Genomic DNA, 17176 nt, shown 5'->3' with positions numbered 1-17176 from the left:
TCCTGCACATCTTTCCACTTGTTTTTCAGGACTCTTCATGTAAGTGAGGTCACTTTTCTACAGAAGTAATTTGACAAATAGATCTCTGACTGCGGCAAAATGTGAATCATGATAAAATTAAATTGTCTGCTCCAGGGATTTGCCAGGAAAAACACCTTCTCCCAAAACAATGCCATCCACTGTGTGTGTAAATAGTAAAGAAAAAAAGCAACATTATTGTCAACAAATTTGTTTACTTAGGATTAATACTGCAACATAGGAAGGTCAATGAGCCAGAGTCTCACTTTGCTTAGAATCTTTACACCTTCTTAAAAGGCTGAAGTTCTATAAAGGAACATTGGAAGCTTCTATTAGTATCTTTCACTAAAGTTAAGACGGAAAAAGTTAAATTCATTTTACTTATTGGTCCTATTAAAAAAGGAAAGACTTAGTGTTACAAGCATTATCCTCCCCTTTACCAGTAAAGAAGTTTTTCCAAAAGCTGTCAATGAGATACTAATGGAGAAGGGAGAAACCTCTATAATTTAACAAAAAAGCATATGATGAAAAAATAAAAAAAAACTTTCCAGACCTGATGTTAAGTAGTTAAGGGTAGCTTCTCCCAGGAGCAGATGGTGTTAAGACAGCTAACTGCAAAAGGGAGTGGCTGGGAACCCTGGGAAGACGGTGTGGGAGAATCCAGTCAGGAAAAGAGCAGAGTTTGGGGAGAGGAGAGAGAGTATCATCCTCATTTTCGTCTCGCAGGTCAGAGCACATTTGAAAAATTTGGGTCCAAAGGATGGCAGATTATTTAAGAAAGTGTGGGTGAATGATGCTGACATGGCCATATGTACAACTGAGCAGCCAATCTAATAATGTCAAGATGAATCTTAAAGAAAGCATTTGGGAAGCATGTGTAAAACAGAATAGGGCCATATTCCACTCCGCTTCTCTTACCTGATTGTACCTTGTTTGGATGTGTTTCATCCGGACAGTTTCTTAAGAAACTCTGGTTTTTGTAGCTTGGTACCTTGCTCAACCGAACAGAACAGGTTTTACTCCTGTTACAGGGCATATCACTGTGAAAAAGTAATACGCAAAAATGTGATTGAATGTGTTTCTGTGAAATGTGTGGTACAATTAATAAGCAGTCTTGTATTTCACAGGCCATATTGTAGCTATGAGGCAACACTCCTTTACATAAGACATACCAGCCAAGAAGGAGAAAGACGGAAATCACAATCTCCTTTTTGAGGTTTTTGGGAAATGTTATGAGTGGTACACAACAGCAGGAGGCCTAAAGATGCTGTGCCAGGTTCTGCCCCCATCCTGGTCCCTCTGTGCTGCACTTGTATGTGAAATATCTACTGGTGAATTTATACCCATCTCCTGGGCAGCTGCTTTGGAAATGCTGCCAGATCTTTAACTTGGAGCAGCCTGGGCCAAGCTATGTGTGAAGCAGAGAGGTGACCCTTAGAGGTCTCTGTTGCAGAGTACACACCTCCACAAAATGGAGAAAGCCCTCGCAGCCTTTGTGTTACTTTTACCCGCTTCTGCACACTGCTGTCAGTCTTTTCATTATGGCATGGTATTGTTTCTAATTGATTTGCTGGCGATACCTTGTTCTAATCTGGCACGTCAGCCAAAGATATTTGTTACAATCTTTGTTGTTAAATATTAAAATTAGATGGAGGTTTTCCCTGCTGTTGGAGCCTGGCCAGTGCGTCTTTTAGCCTGCAGCTTGACCAGATTGTTCCTCAAAGTGACAGACACAGTGGGCTGACTATTCCTTGCCTTCTTGCATAAAAGTCTTTTAACACTGTAGCTCCTGCCATTCCCCTTCTTTCTCCTCATCCCTCTCTACTCTGCCTGCAAAGGAGATAGCCTTGAAAATTATTAAAAGAGAGTCGGCTCACGTGTCTTCTTTGTTCTCTGGCTTCCCTGCTAGCAAAGATACACACAGGTCGTATTCCATACAAATGTCGCTGTTATTCTCTTCCACTAGGGGCTCAAGATCTGGATCGCATTCGTTTGTCCACCTACCGAACAGCATGCAAGCTTAGATTTGTTCAGAAGAAATGCAACTGTAAGTATGTCAGCACTTCTTTCGTATCCCATGGTTATTGGCTTTCCCCTGCACTCCCCAGTCTGTCCTTCAGATCAGTCACAAGTGGGGACTGTTTGATTCGGCATTGCAAAGGACGTTAATCAGAGTGCCTGGGCAGATTTTAAATAGTAACCTGTCTATATAAGGCACTTGTCTCAAATAGGCCAGTGATTCAGTCGTAGGAAGGTGGGTCGTGATGCAGGCCACAGCTTTATTTAATAAGTACGTTAACTACATTCTCCAGTTTTCTTGTAAAATAACATTTGGGGGTTACAGCAAGATCCTGCAACTTAAATGCTTTTATAGCACTTCCATGGAGAAGAAATGATGGTTCCAGTCCTCATCTCTTTGGGGTGCAGCAAAGTGCGTGCAATGTCAGTCAGCCCCCTTTGTTCCAGAAGGCCAGCTAGAGACATCTCCTCTAAGAGGGTGAACCTGCTTGTAATCTCTGCATGTCTGTCCTCCTCTGTCTAGGCTTCATTTTTGAGAAGTTTCCCACTTGATTAGTGACTTTTTTAAGGTTTCTTCTGGGATTCAGTGTTTCTTCCTTTACAGCTGCAGTTTCTATTAGCACACTCATGCGCTGTGAACCTTAAAGGGGAGATAAATACAAAATCTGTAATGGAGTGTATCCTTTCTTCTCCATCCAAAATAGTATGCAAATACTTAGAATGGCAGGTTTTGGTTTATGCATTTTACCAGACCTTTCCACACCAAGGTAAAAAAAAGAATCCTAACCAGGGGAACTCTTGTCAGCAGTAGCAGTAGGGAGAGGACTAATGCAGAGAAAACAAGTTTTTTAGTCTTCATATCTAAACTGGAGTGACAGCCTGGCTACGCTTGTGCTATGCACAGTGGTAAGTATGTTAAGAAATGCTCACTGCAGTTAGAGATTAGCCACCCAGGAAGGAGTTCCCAGTTTTCAGGCTACATCTATCTGCGTTACAGAAACGTTTAGCTTATGCTGTCCAAACATACTGCAGAGGCCAAGTTGTGGCGCAAAAGACTTTGGAAAGTACGTATTGGGTTATTAGCTATGGAGCTTGTCGTTCAATCACTTCTGCAGCACATTGCTCGTGTTTTTAATATGTGTTTAGCTGAAGTATGAATGGAAGGATCAGTATCACATTATAAGCAGGCTGCCAGACACAAAACCCAGGAGGGGGTTAGTACCTGCCCAGCAGCTGGCTTCTCCCATTCAGGAGGAAATGCGTTGAAAGACACTATTATGTTGTATTCAGTTGTTTATTTTAATTTTTTAAATTTTATGTTTAAGAGGATGACTTTTTCACTTCATTTTCATGGTAACAGAGTACAATAGTCTGAGGTGACAAAAGTATCCAATTAAGTTGACAGTGATAGCAAAGTCGTAATACTAATTGCTTTGATAAATGTATACAAAGCAAATGAAAAAACAGAAGGGTGCAGTAGTAGCCTCATTGTTGGGAGTGGCTGGCTGGCTGAAAACATTGGTTGTTAGTTTTAACGTTGTTCCTCTTATTTATCAACCATGATCTGCGTTTGTGGAACTTTTGTTTCTCTTTGTGGAGAATGAATACACATGCCCCTCAGTTTGCCAGCTTGCGCTTATGGACAGTGCTTGCCTTCTGGTTGCCATTGATAGCCTAGGAGAAGTGATTTGCTGGTCTTATGTCAAGACTTAGGAAAAAAAAACGGGGAAGTGGGGGAGACTTAAAGAAATATGTTGTCGTAAGAGTTGGGTTCTGTGCAACTTAAGGAGTAATGCTTGCTGCTCTGGAATGGGCTGAATTGCGTGTGTCTTTTCACTGTCAAGTACAGCTTTCTTCTGATCGTTTCTGTTAGACTGCTGCTCTCCCAGATGGCTTTCGCTTATTAGTGGGAAAAGAAGTCATTCATTCACCTGATACGATTTCAAGCAATGGTGTTCCAAGGCAGAGCTTCTAAACATAGAGATGCTGAACCAAGCACTGCTGCAAAACAGTTAATATCAGACCTCCGACTCATGTCAGCTACTCTTTTTTTTTCCCTACAGAAGTTGCCATTATGCACCACCCAATAGTAGGTTCAGGACAAAAATAAAAGGCCATGGGAAAAAAACCTTTCTGCTGCATCTGAGCTGTTTCATTTAGGGGAGAATACAAAAAGAAAAGGCTCAAAGGCAGTTCTGCTCCACTCCCAGTGCATAGCACCTCCTGTCACTCAAGCCATCCTTGTCTTCTTTCAGCTGTGCTCTCTGCCCTGGCCTGGCACACCAGCCCAGACTTACTAGGAAAAAATTGCTTGGAAAGAGTGTGTTTAAGGGGTTCTTTTAAAGAGCTAATTTAATAAATTGCAGGGAGCTGCTCTTGGCTACAGGTTGAAGGTGTATGAGGATGGAAGCAGAGAGCTGCTTTGAATGCCAGAAGTGGCTGTTCCGAGGAAAGCAGAGCAGAGGTTTTATTAACACCGTCTTTTTTACCTGAAGGTGCCCATTAGCATAAACAGTCACGGGATATCATTTAAGAGGCAGCTATGTTTATCCCAAGCAATGCACTGTTTGTTTCTGTTGTCTTTAATGCAGACACAGACATGGGTTCCTCTCCTGGCTTCCCTTTGTGAATTCTTCTCTCAGTACAAAAGGGTGTTCTACTGAAACCTTCAGCAGCTGGATGGGTTTTACTGGTGAAGTAGACAATGTGCAATGCGCAAAGGTGCCTTCATAATCTAAGAGCCATTCTCTCTTGCAGCATTTCTCTTTAAACTAGTTGAACTGTCTAGATTATAGGGGAGGTCACTGTTTACTACAACGTACCAGAATACCGCTATGTATGTTGCACGTTGAGTACTAACACTGTCTGTCAAATTAATTGCTCCATGGAATTATTTCATTTTCACAGGAGGAGGACTACTTTAAAGATATTTAGCAAACAGTCTTCAAAATTGCAAATATATGTGTTTCTGATAACTCCATAAAACTTCAGGAAAACTACTATGCATGTGAAAAGTATTTCTTCTATAAAAATCTCTCTGAGCATTTAAACCAAAAGGCAGTTTAAATAAAGTCAGAAAAATGAGAAAAATAGCAATTATTTGTCAAACAGGATAGAACTGAATTCAGTCCAGCCTCGTTCTTCAGAGAAACAAGAAATTCTTCTTAAGAGGTCAGAAAATGATAAGTAGATAAATTTGAAAAAGCTGTAATGTTATCTTTCGAAGAAAAATTCCTTCAAATTTAAGGATTTCCCTTTGCCTATGTTAATGCTACAAATAAATAACAATAACAACAAAAACATTTAAAATCATTGTTGGCACACCTCTGAATCTGCCAAGTGCCCAAACATGGGATGCAATATGTGACAAAAATCCCAAAAGCAAGAGACATACAAAATTCTACATGCAGGAATCCTAAAAGCTGGGAAGCTTTATTAGTGCAGCATGAATATAAACTCATTTTACGCTTCTGTATTTCTGCTGACAATTTCTAAAATGGGAAGTAATGAAAAGAGAAACTCTGTAGGTAATATAAGTACCTTTGAGGGTGTGGTGGGTATAGGAGGAGATGATTGCAGGGTATTTGCTCGTTACTTTGCAGAGCTCCTGTAGCAGTAGGCCTGTTGCAATAGGGGTATTCTTATTCATAAATACTAACACAAGATGTACATAGCTTTTCTGTAAAAAAATAAAAAGATCAAAGAAATACTAAAGAAGTCTTGAGAAGATCTTGAGATTTGGGCATGAGTAATTCCAAATGAATGCCACGAGTCTTGGAAAGACGGACCCTGGAGAAAACACTGCTGGTGGTTACACCATCTTCAGACCTCAGAGTGTGCGAGCTGACTGTGGCTGCTCTGCTGGGTCGTGGTGTTGGATGTAGTCTCAGAAATAGCAGCACCCTAATCATTTGAGGTTAAATTTCATTATTTGGGATAATAAAAGCAGACAGGAAGCAGGTGCAGAAATATGATTAAACATGCTATGTGTTTATTCCAGTCTGTACTGTACAAAATGGACAAAATGCGAATAGCTGACTTCTTCATCATCTAAATTTTCTAAATGTGTTTTAAAGGTGGCCCTAAATAGTGCACACTGCAGAAAAGGAGGGAGATGGAGGCGAGCACCACAAGGTCTGCAACAGTCGCAGAACTTGAAAACCCCCTGAACTAGTTTTGCGCTGACCAAGTCAGACATTAGGGTATTGTCCTTCACTCCTACCTCCAGTGCATCAGAGCAGGTTTTGGAGCATCTGGCATACATTCTCACCATACAGACTCCTGCTCGGCTCCCCTTACCGCCAGGAAAATGCCATCTTGACAAGGTTGATTTACAGTTGTTTATCTATAGCATTCAGACACAGAAGTGCAATAGGCTTTCCTAAAACAAAGCATGAAGGACCAATGGCAGCTGTTGCACGCATCTCTCAACGTTCACCAGTATTCAGGAACTACCACAAAGCACAATTCGTAGTTATCCCCAGTGATCATTGTGCGGTTGGTTTATTTTAATGTTTGCGTTTCAGTGAATTTATTAAAACCCAATTGTTTATACCGAAAAACAAGCTGAGATGAAATATCGTGTTCAAATGCAAATTCCCTCTGGGCTGTGGTGGCAGCAGCAGTAGAATATAACAACATATCGTAATCAAAACCATTATACAATTAAACATCACTCACTAATACAGAACTGTACAGCTGGAAAACTGCTGCTGTCCTCGATGAACTTTGTGTTGTGAAACTGAATGTGTTGTGAGATTATTCTATGACTCTGGCTGCAAAAAGCAGATTTTGCTGATTTCCCTAGATCGGAATAAATCATTGGCAGTTGAAAGCTTGAATCTAAAGCCATGCCAATGATCATAATATGGGGCTTAATTAATGCAGACAAAAAGGGAGCTTGTTTCTCCGGCAGTTTAATCCCAGCACCTTAGGGTTTCAGTGTCTTTATTTCTCCCTTCAGTATTCTTCTGTGTGAGTGATTCCGTTTTAGTATTTTTTTATTATTTTTTGCATTGTTTTATCTTATCCAAGTTGTGGCACAGCTGTTTCCACATAGGGAGCGCAGCTGCCATGACTGTGGTGGAGACCTCGTGCATGTCCAGGGCAGTCTCCTCCACCTCCACCCTGCTCTTCCTCCTGCGTCCTCTGGGCTTAAGTAGTCACAGCTGAAGCATGTGGGCATGTCAGCTTAATTTCCATACATGCTCTTGGGTGCCTCTCTGATCTGATCTGCCTTTTTACGTTTGTTTTAAGTTAGAATAATTTCTCACCCTCCTGAAATTTAATAATTCCCCACTGAAAATGAATGACAGTTATTGTAAGCACACTATTTTTAGATGCTTTTCTTAAAGTTTTTTTCCGACTGTACTGTTATACCTCCTGTAACACCACAGCAAGCTGCTGAAACTGGTTTTGTCCTAGAAACTGACAATTTGGTATCAAATGATGACATCAGCCTGTGTGAGCTATTGGCCCCCATCAAGATGGCAAGCACTTTCTAAAAATTACTTGATCAAACCTAAATAAAATTACTAGGGTTTGGATCTGAGTTTTGTTTTTTTTACTGGGCTGACACTTAAAATACCATTTTATCCCATCTCATTCAACATGCCGTTCACCACAAAATGAAAAGTCACAGTATATGGTACTTGTAGTAAAAGGAAAGGATATGAAAGTCTTGATTCCGCACTGGAAATGGTGCTGTGACCTTTGCGTTATGCAGTGGCTGAGGAATTCAACAAGAGATCCAGGTTCAGCTTTCTCTCTGCCTGACAAAATATGTGCTGATCTTACATAGCCAAAAAAGTTCCCTAAACACAAAGGTAGAGGATAGTCAGAAGTGTTCCATTCTCTCATGTTGACGCTTATCCACCAAATCTTCATCTTTATATGTTAATTGATTTAGGAACTGATGACTGCTTCTGTTTAATTAACTGAGATCTCTTGCCAGCATAGTATAAAGCCGTTCTTTCTTTGACTCAGCGAGTATTTATTTTCTCTAAAATGAAATGGAGTGCAGAAGAAATGCTTGGTGGTGGTGTCCTTGTTGTGCAAGAATCCCATGAAGATCCCTGCCATGGCAGGACTCATTAATTCTCAATATCTTGCCTTTTACTTCTCAAGGACTATATAGCCTGTGCAATTTTGTGCTTGCCCCCCATCCTTTTTTTCTCAGGCTGACCATCAGAAGCAGAGCCACTAAGTTATCATGATTACAGAATTGTTTAGATTAAGTAACTTAATCACTGTAGGTTTCCATGGTTAGTGCTCTCTTCTCATTGTTGGTTTTTATCGTGTTTTTCATTCCATCTTGGAAGCAATGAAGCACGAGATAGATAGATTCAGGCTGGGTCACAGAGCAATCAAACTGAATGACAAGCAATGTTGCCTACTCGAGAAGTGCAAAAGGTCTGCTTGGCTGCAATTTGAAACATTATTTCCTGGGGAAAATAATCTGCCTCTTGAATTTCTGATCATGGCATTCTCCTGTTCTTTTGAACCCTCAGTGGTCGGTCTTCTAATGAAATTTGCTTTAAAATCCTATAATTTGGGGAAAAAAACCACAATTTTAGTTCTTAGTTTCATTCTTCTCTGTTGACCATCTTGGTTAGACTATTATTATTGTTATTATTATTAAAATAAAAAGGCCGAAAATATTAGTTGTGTTCTTGTTTTCTATTTTAACAAAAGCTGAGATTTACAGTCACTCACATGACTCCGAGACATCTGGCTTTAAAAAAAAGGAAAAGCACTCTGTATTACAAGAATCATGATGCCATTGTGTAAATTACTAATTTGGGTATCCTGCAGTACTTGAATAATGGAAAGAAAGATGAGCTAATGATTTTAAAAACTTTTTTTGTTCCTTTGTCTTTACCAGCGACTTAGAGACTAAATGCTCCTGGAACTGCTAATACTGTTCCATATGGGTTTCCAGGCAACTATGGGGAAAGGACGCATATATTATACATTCTGCATTATGCATCAATTATTTAATCAAAAGTTCAAAAGGGCTTGATTTAGCATATTCCCTGCAGACGAATCCTTCATAAGGATTTTAGTCTGTTAAGTGTTCACTCACAGCACAATATCCTGAAAATGGGTTCAGATTTTCTTTTCTTTTCCTTTTAACTGTTAAAGTTTATTAATATACTTGGCAGACCATAATAGCTGTTAGAGAGCTGACATATAACCTGTATATCTGGCATGTTCATTGAGGGACTGCTATTCAGCCTTTTCTTCAATATTAGCACAAAGTGGACTGTTACTACCTAAAGGGCTTGTGGTATCTCAGATGTCCCTGAGTATTTGCGCTTGAAAGCTACCACTGCAAGCCTGTCTTATACAAGATTGGTACAAGAACTATCAGTGGACATTTGGAATTCATTTTAATGTCAAAAAGAGTGAACCAGACAAGGATATATATCTTAAAGTCTCACATTTTTATTTGCTTAGAGACTGATTTTTCAAACACGATTCCAAGTGGCTCCTGTTAAAAACTGAGTTGCGGAAGTTTGTCAGCTAATATTATTTTGCCCTTTACAGAGAAAAAAGACCGAATTGACTTCCTTTGAGTCAGAAGTTGACAGGCACACAGGCTAGGCCACGTCCCAAGTATACCTACATGCTGCCCTCTGCTATGCAGGTGGCTCAGCCCTGCCTTGATGCAGACAGCTTTTGTAATTGGATCGTAGCTGAAAATCTCTTCTTACTGACTTCCTGAACTCTGCTAAAGCTGCCATTCACTGTGCTATTTCTGATGGCTTTCCTGATGGAGGTTTAAGGTTGGACAGTCTGTTCAGTTCCCCACCGATGTCTCTGAACATCTGCTGCTGGTAACAGGCGTCAGTCACCTTTGCCTGGCAGGCTTTGGATTAGTGACACAAAACCAGGAAGTTTGTGCATCTTATTTCACATCGGTCCTCATAATGAACACTTCAAATAAAATAAAATAAATTATTACTAGCTTAGTTCTCTTCTAGGCAGTCTAAAAATTGCAAAATATATGCAGACATACAGTCTCATGCAAACAAACTGATACCTTGGTGATGACAGGATCAGCATGTCTTCTGAGGGACCCTTCTTCTTCACATGTGAGTTTTTTTCTTCTTTCACCCTCTTTTTTTTTCCCCTCAAACTGTAACTGTGTATTTAAGTCTCCTTCATCGTTCCCCTGTCCTTTCTTCAGCTTCCTGTCATTAGTTGTTGCATTTGCTTTTATCTCTGACTTCTCTGCAACCCTCATTCTCTTGGCTGCTCTCTCCTTTCCTGTTACCCTCTCGGCTCCAAGCACCTTTCTTCAGGCAAACCCTCTCTTACACTTGAGCCTTTGTTCCCCTCCCCTGGGCTTTTCTGGTCTGTCCGGTTTGGATATTTTGCTGAGCCTGTCGTGGTGTCTCACAAGCACCTTCATAGTGTGCCAGAATGCGTTAAGGAGTGTGACTTACATGTGGGTCATTCTCTTAGTTTTTTTGCCGTATGACAACATATTTATGTGAAAAATGGAGGAAAAAAGCAAGAATTTTTCCTTGGAGCAGGTATCAGTGAGTTTGGTGATCGTGGTCCTTTGTTCCTTCAGACCATCATCTTGAACCAGCCCTGCCTCCGTTCTGGACTCAAAGCAGTAAGTCTGGAGGAGTCATACATGAGCTCAGTCCATATGTGCTTTCTGTAGAGAGTAAAGGACTGTTGATGTCCTTGCAGAAAATTGTTTTCCTAAGAAGATAAGCTGCAGCATTTTGCCCTACTCATGTGCTGTAGCATTGCATTCAAAGTGTCCTTCTCCAACGCATCTGCTGAGTTGGGGTTTTTGCTGAGGATCTTTTGCCTTTTCCTGGTTTCAATGCTGTCACTCAGCTCTGGAGAACGAGTAGGCCTGTGCAGCTTTCCTCCACCTAAACCGCACAGTCTGCACCATCTTCCTGCTGAAACAATGGTCTCTGCTGCAGCCTCCCATGGATGGTCCAAACTGTCCCCAGCCTTTCCTTGTTCCCTTTCAGTATCCATTTCCAGTAACTTTTACAACTAAAACTGCTGTGGAGCCAGCAAGGATGCTGGCTGTCCATGTTTTCAGCAATTACGGGCTTATTCAGGTTGAAGACAGCAAATAGTCCACAGAAGGACACTGGAGTGTGGGGCCTGACATAATTTTTAGTATAATTCTCTTCTTTTGTAATTCCCAAAGAGTGTTTTTTTCCATGTTCATTTGTTTGCAGGGTTACATGGTAAGTCAGTCTGTGTACCTCTAACAGTATGGATCAACTTCCTAACACCCAGAATATTCAAAGAGAAGCTTTAGCTTAACTGTTATCTCACATTTTTATCCCCCAGCTGCACCTAGGATTATTTTCTGTAAGTCTTGGTGGAAGATTTCGTACAGCATGTATCTGGTATGCTAGGACAAACTGTGAGAACAGAAGATGTTGGCCACAGAAAAAATTTCCTGCTTTTATAAGTGTGAAGAGACTTCACAATATAATGTCCTCAGCGTGTGTTGTTATTAATACAGTTCTGGGACTCTACACAATGAATATTCAACTTCCTGGTGTTAATGTTTGTGATATACAATGGCTTTAGAGAGGCAGTTTTTCTTGTGCTGAATTAAGGCATTTCTACGCTGAATTCAGACTGAATTATGTCTGTGATATTGTTGTTGGCCGCAATGAATTTCTAGCAGGGTATTTGCGATCAGTCTTTGGCCCTTCACTGTGCAAAGTGTGGGCTAATTCCAGGAGAAGTTCTGTCTATGCTCAGCCTTTTCTTTGGTCCATGTGGATGGATAGATGGATGTCTCCTTCCCTGACAGAAAGTAAATTGGAAGTAACTCTGTTGAACTCACTGACATTACTATTGCACGAAGGAAGGAATGAATTTGTCTCTCGGTGTATATTGTTTGCAGAGGTTGAACTCAATTTCTGATAAATGAATCCGACACTGGTATCATACAGCATCTCTTGTAAAGGTGCTGATCTTCCCCAAGTTTAATTTTCCGCACTTCATTCATCTGTATTTTGCCTTGAAGCTCTTATTTTGTCTTGGATTTGCAGGATATCTGTAAGGATTGCTTGCGTAAAATAAAGGATGACAGATAAGTGGCCATGTACATTGAGACTCTTACTCCATCTAGGGGCCCTGACAACATCATTAAAGAGCTTCTGTCACAGAGAGGAGGGAGGATAGATGTGTGGGACTGCACCTAAATCCCATTTATCTGTCATTTCACATTCTGCAGTGTTGTTTCCTTTCTCATTGTTGCTGACTGTCGAGCTATGTTTGTGTCAACTGGAGCTTTTCCCCTTTCTTGGCCTATTCCTCCTACCTGTTTCCTTAAGAGATGTGGAGTTTTTGTGCCTGACACTGCAAATTGCTGCAACGGGAGCCGCTGCAGTTGCCTCCTGGTTACTGGTGTTCTGGTTACTGAACAGATCAGCCAGGGAACTGGAGCACGGTGCGGCTCTTGCAGGAGACATTGCTTTGAATATGAGTAATGGCAGAGGGCAAACGCGGAAAGACTGTGTGAACACAAAGCCAGAGTTTAGTCACATATTCTCTACAGTTTGTCTGAATGAGATATTGTCTACTCAAATTAATTGTTAAAAAAACCAAAACGGATCTTCCAGATACCAGGATCCATCTCTCCCTATCTCAAAGCTGATTATAGCTCAGATCCCAAAAGATTTTGGGGCAAATAAATCCTGTTGTTTTCAGTGTTGTAAGTCTTTAAATACCTATGAAAGCTTGAACCTGTGGCAGTAATTAGCACCTCCATTACCAATCTCAGCAAAAGGTTAAATAAGATTAGAGTCTGAACTGTCCTTATGACTTCAGGCATAAGTTGCTATTTCACCGAAGTCCTGCGTGTCACATGAACGTCCTGTTCCATTGCAGTGCGCTCGCTCTTAACAGCTGAGTTTGATTATTGGGATTTTGTCCCAGCAATCCTCTGGATTAGAGCTCTGGACCCAAACTCTTCAGAAGAGAGAAGCACATGCCATCACTCTTTAGTGTGTCTCTTCTCTTCTGGGGGTGAAAAATGCAATTCTGGTATCAGGCAGTTTACCCAAGCATTAAGTTCAGCTTTAGTATTTCTCGCATTATTTTTAATAATTGAAAACATTATGGGCCAAATTCAGTCCACATTACATAAGAAATTATTTAAATTAATATAGTAAGTGTCAGCTTAAGAATATGCATATATGTAAAATATTACAGGAAATACACAATTCATGTTTCATTAGTATTCTGTACCTCGTGTTGCTGCTTATGGTGTTGCCAACCCTAAATGATTAAAAAAAGAAAAATCACAGAAGACAAAATAGCCATGGGTCAAACTCTGAAAAACAGGTAGTAGGCCAAGAAGGGGTTTCGTCTTCAAGCAGTTCTAGATGTATAATATGGGCTCATTCTTTTTCATTGACCTACGTGATATGACTGAACCTTGAAGGTTGAGAATGTAATATCAACTTGTTTTCTATATCCATGAGGGAAGAAATTGTTAGAAGAACTGTTACATCACATATTTTCTTGTCATCGTGAGCTATCTTTTAAAGAAAACAGCAGTTAATATGAGATTGGGGATAATACCCTATATCCTTAGAGCTGGTAACACATACTGCTTCAAAATTAATGAAAAATACAAATAACCCAATTTGTTAATATTTGTATTCTTTACACTTGCTTTTTGCTGGCAACAGTGCCAAAACAAGCTGTCTTACTCTTGTGGCATGGGGAGGTTTTTAGGAGGGATAGAGGGAGCTGGCAGCAGTCGTATCAAAGGAAAAAAACTGAAGTATTTGAGAGAGAAAGATGTAAGATTAGTCAGACTTGGCATTTGAAGAAACGTCCTTCTGGAGGAGATTTTATCACTGTAATAAGGACATTCAACATAAAGACATTCTGCCCTATCACATGTGATTGCTTGTATAGGACGTCCACACCTCCAGATCTCCAAGCACATATAGTCTTTATTCAACCACATACGTAGACAAGGCCATTTGCTGGAGCCAGCCGTGGGGACGCACAGCCTTTGATTTGTGTTAGCTCACTTGACATTGTGGCGGTGGAGAGTTAAAATGTTATAGCAAATGTGTGCTGCGTTTACTAAAATATACCCAGTAGTGCCATCCTGTGGTCAGGACTGTGGCTACCAGAAGGCTTGTGCGCCGTGTCCCGCCTGGTTTCTAAAAGCTGGTTTGTCTTGGGTTGTTACACAAAATCTGAGTTGTGCCAGGCTCTAAAATTACAGGGGTTTTCTCGTATGTTCAGTCATTTCTGAACTTCTAGTGTAATCTCCTAAATAGGAGGGCTGGGACATGGCTTTTTCTTTTCTCTCCAAACGTTTTTTGGAAGTCTCCATAATTCAGCTTCTGTCACCAGATCTATAATGGAGAAAACTTTGAAAATCAACTCCAGATACAGAATCACCCAGCCTTGGAGATGTTCTTTGCCACCTTTTGGGTGTGCAGAAGCATTTTCCTAATATATGTTTTGATGTAATATAGTACGAAAGAGTTATATTTCATTAAAAAACTTGAAATGCTGTAATTTTACTAATTGAAATATGAACTCGGATATAAGGCAAATTGACCTTATTTTAAGAGAAATGAGAAAGCTGTTGTGTGTCATGCGTATTTACTGACCAAGTTTTGTTACCCCATGCCTCCATGAATTCTTTGGCTAATTTAAAGCTGACACTTGCAAAACCCATTTGAAGGAACTATTTATATTTAGTCAGATTGAGGCCTGATTGCACAATGCCTCAGATAAAGTCATTCTCAGTAAAATAGTATTATGGTGGGATAGCAAGAATAACAGAGATGCATAATCTAGGAATACCATTGTTAGGGGGGCATTTATAAAGTCGCTGGCTATGGAATACAGGTAGCAACAGGTCTGTTATTTAGACATTGGTCTTTAATTCATAAATATGCTTAAGTCTTAAAATGGGAAGATTATGTATAATCGATGGATTTAAGCTATGTGACTTATTAGCAACACTGCAGAGTTTTAATTCAGTGGTCTTCTGTGGTTGTCATCAAAACATTAAGCAGCTTAGAGTTAGATTTTTTTCATTATTTTATTTTATATATGTCATACTTCATTCAGCATTCCGAATAAATGATTTCAAAGTGTGTTTAAAAAAAGGAAATACTTTCCCAGCATCTGGGTGACAAGTAGATGACAACAGTTTCTCAGCCCAGCACTGCAGGGTACGTCGCCCACTGTTCCCTTTTGCAGAATCGACTGTCATTAGTGCTGCTCCTTGGGGAGACTGATGGCCTCTTCTGCCACCCACAGAGAGCCCCTCAGGCTCCACTTAAATATAGGTGAGGCAAAATACGCGGGAAATGACGGGGGTGGGGGGAAGGAACTTTTATTGTAAATTAAATTAATGTAAAAGAGAATAATTTTACTGGAGATCTTTACATACTCTTACAGCTTCGTGTATTTGTCAGGTGCCATATTAAAAGTAGAAAAAGAACATATTTCAGTGTATTGTTATCCTAATAGTTATTCCTCATTAATAGCACTTGGCCAAGTTGACAGACACTTCCAACAGGCCACGTTTGTTCAATGTGCTGTAGTGATCAGAATCTCAGAAGGCTTTAGAATAACTCATTTTCCCTCCAGGGCAGAACAGTAGGTGAGGACACAAGGATGCAAGCCCGGGTATGTGGACAGGAGAACCTTTAAAACTTTTCCCCAAAACTTTCAGTGCCTTGGTTGTACACATCACGTCCTGCAGATTTCCAGACCCCCAGCAGCCAGGTTTGGCAACCACTCGGAAATGTCTCCCGTGCCAGCAGCGTGCAGCGGCCCAGCACGTGCACAGAGAGCCCAGCTCCTGATGGGCAGGACATCGCTTGTGCAGACTGATTCCATGCAGCATTTTGCTCAAAGTCCAGCGTGTTCCCTGTGGTGTATCTGCCTGCATTCAGTGAGTCCAAACGCAGCTGACTTAGTCCACGTGCACAGTAGGTGGGAAGAGGGATGTTTCCGTTGGCTGATCTGAATGGTTCATTCCTTATCAAGGCACTCCTGCTCTCTCTGGGTGTCCATCATTGGGGTGGGCAGGTAGAAGTGGATGGCCTTATTCCAGCTTCTCGCTGGGCCAGTGCGTACCACACACCTGCACACTCTCACAGCACGGGCAAAGAGATAACGAGCAGGAGGACTGCATGCGTCTGACGGGACTAAATGATGAAACCATGACCTCACCCTGAGATCCCTCAGCATTCAAAGGAAAGCTTGAGGGAATGCTTGAGTAGGCAGAGCATCACGAAGGCCCTCTGTACACCTCACACAGAACCTCTTGAGGATATGGAGGACTCTTTCACAAGTGTTCAAGGGGCCACGGGGCAGGCTGTGTGGGTTTTTTTGTTTATTGTGTGAGTCAGAAAAGGGATGGCTTACTTGAGCAATGGCTTTGGAGAAAAATCAGGGGGGCATCACTGATTCCTCTCCAATCAGGGTTATTATGTTTTTGCAGTATAAGTCAATGACTAGACAAGGACATCATGGAATCACTGAGGCTGGCAGGGACCTCTGGAGAGAGCAAGGTCAGGTAGAACAAGTTGCTCAGGTCTGTGTCTGGTTCAGGTTTGAATATCTTCAAGGGTGGAGACTCCTCAGCCTCTGTGGGCAACCTGTCACAACGTTTGACAACCCTCACAGGGAAAAATTTTTTCTTATGTTTAAATGCTTTCCTGTATTTTGATTTGTGTCTGTTTCCTTCTGTCCTTTCACTATCCTTTCCCTGAGAAGAGTCAGGATCAGCTGCCTAGCAGGTGCCAGCTATGCTAGAAATCACTGGCCTGTATGAACTGTGTCTGGCAGCAGAGGTTGGCAAGGGAGGTAGACGAGGAGCCTGAGACATGGAAGCAGGAATAGAAACATACAGGACATTTCCAGGTACAGTCTGAGTGGAGGTTCAGATATTTGGGCAATGAGTAGCCTGTGTGTGACAGCTGTCACCAGATGTACCAAGCCAAAGAGCTGGGTACCTCATTCTAGCCCTGAGCAGAAGCAACACCCTGGTACATTTTCTTTTTCATGTGATTTGGCACCAGAGAGGGTAAAAGATTGCAAGCCGTCATAGCTGGCACATCAGTCTGTGTAGTGGTGAGATGTGCAGATA

General features: G+C 41.1%; 1 protein-coding gene across 24 annotated transcripts in view; it reads left to right on the top strand.

The window, feature by feature from the left end:
• Positions 1-17176, top strand: part of DTNA (dystrobrevin alpha) — a 227400-nt gene that overhangs the window by 130466 nt on the left and 79758 nt on the right. For all 24 annotated transcript variants that reach the window (XM_054189413.1, XM_054189402.1, XM_054189404.1 and 21 more), the window contains one exon: positions 1985-2065. In XM_054189413.1, the coding sequence (XP_054045388.1) occupies positions 1985-2065 (81 nt within the window). The remainder of the gene's footprint in view (positions 1-1984; positions 2066-17176) is intronic.

The sequence above is a fragment of the Rissa tridactyla genome, chromosome 2, assembly GCF_028500815.1.
Source record: "Rissa tridactyla isolate bRisTri1 chromosome 2, bRisTri1.patW.cur.20221130, whole genome shotgun sequence".
NCBI classification, from domain to species: domain Eukaryota; kingdom Metazoa; phylum Chordata; class Aves; order Charadriiformes; family Laridae; genus Rissa; species Rissa tridactyla.
Note: the sequence above shows the minus strand (reverse complement) of the source record. Positions and strands in the feature narration are given on the sequence as shown.